Here is a 10,049-nt window from a genome sequence, read left to right as displayed (position 1 = left end):
AATACATTTAAAAAAATATAACTACATTAAAGTATTTTAATAAATCTAATATGACAGCAAGATACTAAGAATATAGCATATTTTATCAAAATGCATGATGCGGCAGAAAATCACAGCAAATATATAAAAATAATTTGTTTTTGCGAAAATTAAAAATCAATAAAATATATAAAATGATGTAATTTATATACTTTAAAGTAATCATTAAAATATATGCAAAAAAAATTTAGGTTGATTTTTAATAACAAAAAAAAAATTATATTAAAACGATTATACAGCTTTTAAGTATCAATGAGAAGTTGAAGGTTTTTCTAAATCATACAAGAACTGTTTATCAACTTCTTCTTTTTGCTCATCGTGCTGCCTTTTTAAATTGTCTAGGTATTCTTGTTGTGAAGTAGCTAACACTTGAGTTAAAATTCCAATATCTTCCCATTTTGACATACCTACATGCAAAAATAAGTTACAGGTAATCGATCATAAATTAAATTTGTACTCAAAAATATTCACCAAAAAGATGAGGAGGTAATGCCACAATCGGTGAATTTTCTAATTTTGAATAATCTCTGCAAGGGGACGTGTTAGGCGGTGTTTTTGGTCCAACTGAATATCTTGGTGGTGAAGTTCGAGGTTGATAAGATTTAACAACAGATGCAGAAGTAGCAGTTGATGTTACTGCAGACTCTTTATCACACTATAACAATAAATAATTATAACATAATTTTTAAATTTTTTAATGTCTTTAGATTTTTATTAAAATTATTACTTTATTTCGCTTTTCATTATCTTTTAGAAATTGTAAATAACTTTCTCGTGCTATTTGTTCATCGATCGTTTCATTTGTTGCTTCCCAATCAGTAGCTCTTAGTTTATCTTCTAACATGGTCTAAATAATAAAATATAAATATATCTTAAATTATAATTATTCTAGAATCAATGTAATTTATCTATAATTATATACATTCATTATTTTGGATATATCAATAAGAAATAATTACTATAAAAAAAAAAATTAGTTTTCAATGACAAATTACGAATTGTAATTTATTAAATTAAAAAAAAAATGTATTAATCAATAATGATTTAAACTCAGTTTTATTACAACGGAGACTAATAATTATAATAATAATAATAATAACATTAAGTTTTAATACTAAAAATAATGAAAATGATAAATGTTATAATAATAAAATATATATAAGTGAAGTATATAACAAATAACTACTTAGAATTCTAATTAAATATTTTAACAAAGTAAGCATACTTGTTCCAACATGTAATCTTCACTCTGACGAACTGCATCAGTTAACAATTTTTTATCAGCAGAACCCGGGGAAAAATTTGGTAATCCTAATCCTACACCAATAGTGGCTTTATGGGGATCTACAATACTATTATAATGACTACCTCTTTGATACGATAGTCTGATTGGGGCATTTAAAGTTTCTGATGTATTTGCACGATTGAATATATTTATTGGTTCTGAAAACAATAACAAAACCGTAAATGATAGTTTTAAGAACTCTAAAAATCCATAGCTATTTATTTACCAATGTCATAACAGTAAACTTCAATTGGACGATTATATAACTCTGACATAGCATGTATTTCTACATGATTTCCATGAGTTTGATCGAGCCTTTTTCGAGCAATATATGTATTAAAATCTTCAGTAACATACTGCATGTAGTAGTCTTTATTGCTTGCCTAAAAAGTATGATTAACTTAACAATCATTATTGTAAAAATAGTACTATATACAAAGAAGATTAAAATAATGAGACAATAAACCAAAAATCAATAAAATAATATGTTGGAAGAATAATTATAACTCACAACATAATCCATACACTGTTTTCGTACAATGTCATGCATATCTTGATCACCAAATAATTGATCTGATACAGCTCTAAATAAACAAGCACCATCATCTTTCATTTGTTTTAAAATCAGACCACATTTTTTCAACTTTTTTTCAAAGACTCGATCTTGCTGAAAACACAACAGAATTATAATTTTTGCTATATTGAACACATAATTCAACTCAACACAAAACAATTAATATCGACGAATTCACTGTACTTATATGCAAATACGAATACTACAAGTATATTTAATACAAAGTATTTGAAATAATTATAAAAAATTTTCCGTAACACGGATACCAAATAAGCCTTATTATCTAATTGTAGTTGAATATTTATAATATAAATTATAAATATAATTTTAATAGGTATCATTAAACAACAAAAGTGTTAAATTAAAGTAAAAATCTTATTTAATCAGGTTGTTTTTCAATAATATTTAAATAAAGCAATCATTTTTTAAATACAAATTAGTGTTTAGTAAATTAAAAATAGTATAAAACATATGTTTTCATTTATAAATCTTATCTCATTTAACAAATATGAATTAATGTATAAATATTAATCAGTTTATAGGTTATAAGGTTGTATTATATTATAAGTTCTTTAATATTTTTAAGTAGATTTACTATCACCAGAGTTATGAGAATTTTTTTTTTTTATTATTATTATACACATCTTAAAATAATTTCATATTCAAATGATATTAATATTAATTTAAATATTTTACTTAATTGTAATACTTTGTAAGATTTAAAAAATTATTAAACTAGGAAAAAGTATTAATAATTTATTTATGAAGTTTTATTTTTTAAATCTTATAATTTATAATACTACAATAGATATATTTACCTCAACCCAATCCATGGAATTATATTGTTTTGAAACTTCTCCATGTTCATCTTCACTATTGTATCCACATTTTTCTGCATCACATTGGCCATCCGCATCAACAGAACCACACTTACATGAAATAAAATTCGTGGATGGTCGGTTTTCTCCCCAGTTTTCTCTATCTCGTCCTTTATTACTCCTTATACTTCTTGAAATTTAAAAATCATATGATAAAAATTAAAAGTATTTTCTATTGTAACCTAATCTCTTACAGTTCAAGAATTCTTAAAACAATACAAAAAAGTCCATAGACCAAACACAATTTTATTTGTCTAAATTATCTATATCAGCAATTTCCAAACTGTGTCCCACAGAGCCTTTAGGGCTCCGCCGTTGTTTCTAAACGGCTCCATTCGTTTTATGATAGAAAATGTAAAAACGTAAATAATTATTAATCATTATTTAAAAAAATAAGCAAATACATATTTTTACAAGACTCAATCAAAATATAATTTACCAATAAGTATACAAATAATATTAAAATCTCTATAGGAATATATAATTTTTTTTTTTTTAACTTAATTCTTTATTTAGCAATCTGTTACAATTGAAACAATAAGCTTATTTGATATAATAATAAAAACAAAACAGGAATGACGGAGTGAAGAGACCTCCCATTGGAGGTACTTCGTCAGGATAATTTTTTAATTTTAGATAATACACATTCACATTCCAGTTATTTCCCAGCCAGATATATTGTTTATAAATATAATACTAAATGTACACTATCTCGTTTTCAATTTCTTCCTATATAAATACATATCATGTGTAATATGCTTTGTAGAACATAGACAAATAAAACTTAATACTAAATATTTCTTGAGGCTCCACGAGAAAATACTGCTTAAAAAAGGCTCTGTGGCTGAAAAAGTTTGGAAATCGGAGATCTAGACACATTTAAAAAATGTTTGATTATTTTGAAAATCTTTTAAATTAATCTAATAATATTTTACTTTATTTTACTTATCACTGAAAATATGTTAGTATACATTTTATTCAGATAAAACATTTTTACTTTAAAAATAAATTACCTATGAGGACTACGTTGAATCCTACGTTTCGCTTGTTTAGAACTTAATCCATTATCAATATTATCAACAGACCATCTTTGAGGAGAGCTGATTCGTTCTTCTAATGTATTTATCTAAAATAATAAATACATTTTTTTATTTATAACAAATAACTAAATACAGAGGCATATTTAGGTAGGGGCTATGGGTTCTGTAGCACAGAGCAGCAAATTTTTAAAAATTAAGAGAAATGATAAATATTTATTTCGTAGGTTATGAGTTAGATTATAGACCAGTGATTCCTAACTATATATGAAGGTGACCCTGAAATTTACAATTCAACTAACCACAAAAAAATAAAATAAAAACAGTAATCCAAGTAATTGAAATTATAATTTCTAACCAATATCAACTATTGTTCAATTTTTCCTTGCATTTCTATATTCAATTTATCTAATGGTTAAAAATATCACTTAAAAAAGCTGACTTGGCTATCCACATATCACTATTATATTTTTCAGCCAATGAATAGCTTTTTTCTGTTATAATAATATGTATTCCTACACGCGAAAACATGACACAAAAAATAATTTTTTCTCCAATAATTCAATTCAACTCCCATACATAGCCATCAAAACATATTCCAATGCAGTTAGTCTAAACTAAGTAATTTTACCAAAAAAAATTAACATCAATTGATTCACCAATTTGAATCAATTTTTTTTTTTGCTGAATCACTCAATACATTAGTTATTTTAAAATATTTTTAGACATAAGATATATCCTTCTTTAATCCAAAAACATAATTAATTCTAACTTATTAGCTACATTATCTCCCTCCACTGACAGTTTTATCCAATGAAAAAGCTGCTGGTTTCATAAGTTCCTATACAATTATCTGTTTTTATTCTGGGTGTGTGATTTTTCAAACCACGTCAAATTATGTTTTGGTATTTTAAAATAAAGAAATAGTAAGTTTAATTTTATTTTGATGTTCTTTCTAAATACACAATATTTTATTAACTAATATAGGATAATTAGTGTTAATATGTCTTATGAGTTTTATTTTTTTAGTTTTTAATAAAATCATCAGTTAAAAGTTAATTATTCAGTAGTATGCATTAAAACATTTAAAGCTTTATGGCTATTCAGAACTACCAAGACTTTTTTACTTAGATAAAATCATATAATTTATATTAATAGCAATCAAAATGTATAGCTGATAACCAACTATGAAAATAATTTAAATTTAAAATACTCTAATACAACATTAAAGGATAACTAAATTAAAAGTTGAAATTAAAAAAAAATTTGTATTTACATTACATTATCCTAATAAAATATAGTTAAATATATTAAATATAATAAGCATTCAAAGGTCCTTCAATTTGTAAGATAAATTTTATTTATACTACCTATAGCAATACTGAAAATAATTATATAACTTAAATTAATAATAAAAATTATTATTATTTAGTAAGTTAAAAGAGCCATTTCGATAGTTAAAAAAAATTGATAATTTTGAATAATTAAATATTAATTAAGTTATATTTGATTTCCTACACAGCGCTGTGGTAAATAAAAAAAAAAGATACTCAAGTTGAACCTTATTAAGTATTTTTCTTATCGACATATGTCAGATCAATACAAAGAAAAAGGAAAATAATAAAGTACATGTTAAAACTTCAGAACTAATAGCCTTGACTCAGTTGACAAATTCATTCTAAGATCACTTAAAATTAAGATATAAAGAAGAAATAAATTTATGAATACTTCCACATAATTGAAAGATGAACCTATTGATATCTTACTTAATGGCAATGAATAAGTTGAAGCAGAAAGTATTCAATAAAACCTAATCAAAGCATGAATCTTACGTTATGGATATGAAGGCGAAGTTAGTTAATTTATTTTCATAAAAAAAAAATTTGCTGATACTTAACGTTTTTTCCAACTATCGAAAGCTTACAAAAATGAATAAATGAAATACCAAAAATCAACAATATTTACTGGGAGTCATCAGACAAGGTTATTTTAGTTAAATTATCAATGCAATAAGATGGACTAAAATGTCGCTAAATTATATAATATTCAAATACGTTGTATAGGACAGAGCAAATACGCCAAAAGGAATAAATGTTTTATTTCTTTTTTCAGATTCTATGAGACAAGCGTACGTAACGATGACAATCAAAATTATAAACTGAGCGAGTGTCGATTGAAAAGCAATCAAAGAGACCATTGCGTTTCCGACCGAACACAAATCGGGTACCGATGATCGTTTGTGCTTGCTCACCAGCTGCAATGATGGAATCGTGTACATACCTGAGAATGTGCTTGGGCCGTGGTCATCGGCAAAGCGAGATTATGCGCGCTGGACGACGGTTCACCATCTTCCGAATGTGCCTGCGACTTTTTTTTCGACAAAACCGTCATGACGGCGGAAACGTGGTCGGCGTAACGGTGGTGCAAAAACGAAAAGAAAACAATTGAATTAGACAACCACTCGGGGAAAAAGAAAAAAACGTCGTTAACTCGGTGAACCGACAGACGAGACAGAGCTACGGGAGAAAAATGTAGATAAAGAGACCAGGAGGTAGGGCAAAAAGATACACGGAGCAGGACGCACGCACGCACGCACGCACGTACAGATGATGACGAGGAGGGAGAGAGGGAGAGAGAGCAAAAAAAAGTAATGCGCGATACGACGAGTGGATAACACCTGCGACGATCCGATCAAAGTAAACGCCGAGGGCGCTAACGGGACGGTTACCGTACAACGATGTATTGGACACCGAACGCGAACAAGTCCTACGGATGCACTTTTAGGACGTGCGCAACAACCGCGGTCGCATAAAACGCATCGCCGTCGTTTGTGTCGTATCGTCCGTAACTCGTCGTGTATGCACCTGATAGCGCACTTTCTTGATCGAAATTATTATTATTATTATTATTATTATTATTGCACAACGGTAACGACGGTCATCGCGTTGCACGTGCGACGTCGGACGGCGATGGAGCACAGACGGAATCGTTAATTATTGTCGTTCGAGATTCCGTAAGATTCTTGAGCGCATCGAACAGTCCGTGAAAAAGATGGCACGCGTGTGCGCTGATAACGCGTGACGTGATAACCGACAACGGCCGATGTGAACAGTTTACAATGTCAAATGTTAAATAATGATATGTCTCACTAAAGATGGGTGATTCTTTAAAGTGAATCGATTTAAATCGAAAGGATGTTAAAAAAATGTACTCTTAGCGAACAATAAAGTATGTCGGTTATTCACATATTAATCGTTATTAAATAAAAACCAAAGACTTCGCAGTTGTTCAACTGCAAACCTTGTTATTAACTGTTCAATTAATTTTTTCCAGAGTGGGACAAATGCCCCGTCTTGCCACCCCTCCGGGTTCCCATGGTTGTCGTAGTTCCTGAATGGTATTTCTCAATGCGATTTAAACAATTGGCCGAATGGTGGGAATTCGTGGTTGATTTTATAATACATAACATATACAGTATCGCATTTAAGGGGGGGCGAAAGGGGCAAATGCCCCGGGCGGCAAATTTTTGGGAGCGGCTAAATATTCTAACTTTTATTATTAATGTGTTTTTTATTTTCACACCTTTTTCGGTATTGTTTAGTATTTTAAAAAATATTGTTGAGCATCTAATAAGAAATTAAAAAAATTATACTATACCTAATCACCTAGGTAATAGTGAAATAGTAAAAAAGGTATATTACATTCATTATTCGATAAGATATTATATTTTCGTTCAATGTTTATAATAAAGACTCGGGTACACAGAACGCGGTATTCACTTTAAGGTACATTAAAAAAGTTTACAAAAGGAGTAAAATTTTACTTAAAAGTGTTCAATGTATGTTAGCATTTATAAAAGAGAATAGTTTAGTTGAAGTATGTCCTTATATTGATATTGGTCTAAGGATGCTACTATGTATGTACACCTTCAAGTAATTGTTCAACGGAAAAATCATTTTCCACATAAAAAAGGGTCAAAACTTATTTAAGATCAACAACGGAAGAAAATCGTCTTAATTAATTAACATCCCTCAACATTGAAGCTGATTAAACGAAAACTATTAATTTTAATGATATATTAAACATTTTTCTTCTCAATAGTCAAGAAAAAAATTATAAGCTATCGATTATTTTATTATATATAATTAATAATAAATATAATATATTTAATCTAATAAAAAACCATGTATTGTTAAACATTGTGCATTTAATAAGTGTTAATTCCGTTTTCAATATTTAATATATATATATATATATATATATTTAAGAAAGAATAATCACTTAGAAAAAAAAAAATTACGTTAACATTAGGATATGTATTACTATAAAATTATCTAATACATTATCGTAAAACAAATGATTTATAATTTGTTTCATAAAATTAATTTTTTTATTGCTTAACTTTGAATTTATATATATATATATTTTTTTTTTTGGTAAGGGGAAAGGCGGAAAAATTATTTTGCCCCGGAGCGCGTATATTATAAATGCACCACTGAACATATATTATGTATAATTATAATTAGTTCATATTTTGATTAAAGGTAAAAAAAGAGTATGGGAGAGAGAAATAAGTATACATAAATTATATATAAATTATCAAAGACGTTTCAAATTCCAAATTCTGAATATCAACAAATATGGAGAAAAGATGCCCACATACTATATAGTGTTCAAGATTTTACAATAATGGATAAAATTATCGATGTACCAAGTTCCAAGTAAAAAAAAAAATTTAAAACGAAGAAATAAAAATCGATTCAGAGATAAAATCGCCCAACTCTAACTTACATTCACATTCAGCGCACGCCGCACTTATGTTAACGTCACATGCGTTAATATTTGTACAATCTATAGTATTTATACATTTTATCTTATATATCTAATATTTAAATTAATTTTAAAATGGCACCTCTCAGTGGATGAACCAAAAGAAAACTAAAATTACAAAGAGAAGAGCAAAATGATAAAATATGGTATTATTAGGTTATATAGGTACTTATATATTTGTAGTAATGATACGCTGATAACTTTTTTATAATATAAAAAAGTCGGGAAGGGGGGGGCACCTAGTGAATATTTTCTGACTACGTACCTGATCATCAGTGAGTAGATTGTTAAAGAAGTCTGCTACTTCCATACTTATTGAATATATTCCTTCTGGGCTCCTTCTAACCAAAAGCAGACGGTTCATAATTGAGATAATCGTTGTGTTCTGTCCAAGACTAATCGATATTAATTGAAAGTTGAAGGTTCTCCAACTTCTACGGGGTGCCAGTGGAACTTCGGTGTTTTCCGGATCTATTCCTGGCGTCTCAAAAACGATTATACTGTTTATAGTTACTTTTATTAAGTGGAACCATAGACCTTATAAGTATAAGTAGTAGTATAAGGTCTATGAGTGGAACCGTCCATTGTCGAACCGCAATTTTAGCACTAGTAAGGTGTTTGCTACTTTTATTATTAGTAAGTTCCCTCTTACGTTGAGGTAAATTAATGCGAAGTCAAATGGTATCCAATTACTTTGTTCCGTCTGTTGCATTTTGCAAAAAACCTGAATTATCCATATTGCCGGTAACATATATAAGTTATAAAACCATTGATATTTTATGTTCATAATATCCCAACAAAAACACTCTGTCAACTCCGTGTAAAAAACGTTAATTAAAAAAAAAAAAAATAAATAAAAATGCTATAAAATGTGTGATATAAAGTGAAATCTAAATGGTCTAAAGTTTAAAATGTATATATTAGTAATCAATTCAAATTTAATAAAAATTGGTTATCTATATTAATTTATAATATGAATTATTTTAGCTAAAATTGATCCAAATTTAGTTTACTTTGCCGGAAACAATTTTATTTATTTTAATGGGGCTACATTATCTATTACATAAACTTAGTACTTAGTACTTACGACAATTCTAATCGATAATACCTACGACGCGTCGCGACGGCCGGCTACGCGCTGCCTCCCTCCAATTGCGCAGTCAATTAAAAATTATATTTATAACATATACCACAGCACAAAACGGAATGATACATTTAAAAATACTACTAAAACATAATTACGGAATATTGTAATTACTCGCTTTTCAGTAGTTTTAGAGAAAAAACACCTATAATAAAATCGAAAGAAAACAATATTTTGGAGAAAACAACATATGAGTTTCTTAATATTGCTAGAATTTAACTTATAAATTAAAATACAAAATATACATATTTTATGTTTTCTA

At 27.9% G+C, this 10,049-nt stretch overlaps 1 protein-coding gene across 2 annotated transcripts; it reads right to left on the bottom strand.

The window, feature by feature from the left end:
- Window positions 1-207: 207 nt before the first annotated feature.
- Window positions 208-6,965, bottom strand: LOC112689007 (OTU domain-containing protein 5-B-like). Of its 2 annotated transcripts, none has more exons than XM_025562494.1 (9): window positions 6,094-6,965; window positions 3,790-3,902; window positions 2,717-2,903; window positions 1,836-1,991; window positions 1,551-1,707; window positions 1,265-1,482; window positions 767-886; window positions 511-694; window positions 208-446 (listed from the first exon to the last, which is right to left on the bottom strand). In XM_025562494.1, the coding sequence occupies exons 1-9, from the start codon at window positions 6,202-6,204 to the stop codon at window positions 289-291; spliced, it is 1,404 nt and encodes a 467-aa protein (XP_025418279.1). In that variant the 5' UTR covers window positions 6,205-6,965; the 3' UTR covers window positions 208-288. The 2 variants fall into 2 exon arrangements, with proteins under 2 accessions (XP_025418279.1, XP_025418277.1); XM_025562492.1 differs by having other exon boundaries at window positions 2,717-2,906; window positions 6,094-6,959.
- Between the last annotated feature and the right edge of the window lie 3,084 nt (window positions 6,966-10,049).

This window comes from Sipha flava, unplaced genomic scaffold (assembly GCF_003268045.1).
Source record: "Sipha flava isolate LNK unplaced genomic scaffold, YSA_version1 41_pilon_pilon, whole genome shotgun sequence".
In the NCBI taxonomy this organism is placed as follows: domain Eukaryota; kingdom Metazoa; phylum Arthropoda; class Insecta; order Hemiptera; family Aphididae; genus Sipha; species Sipha flava.
The sequence above is the reverse complement of the archived record's forward strand: the minus strand, read 5'-3'. Positions and strand labels throughout refer to the sequence as shown.

Excerpts from the sequence above, each read along its gene's own strand:
- LOC112689007 (XM_025562492.1), bottom strand. The coding sequence starts at position 6,204 with ATGACGGTTTTGTCGAAAAAAAAGTCGCAGGCACATTCGGAAGATGGT. Across the intron at positions 1,483-1,550 it reads AGTTTACTGTTATGACATTG|AACCAATAAATATATTCAAT; the intron begins GTAAATAAATAG and ends TATTGTTTTCAG. Across the intron at positions 887-1,264 it reads AAGATTACATGTTGGAACAA|ACCATGTTAGAAGATAAACT; the intron begins GTATGCTTACTT and ends TTTATTATTTAG.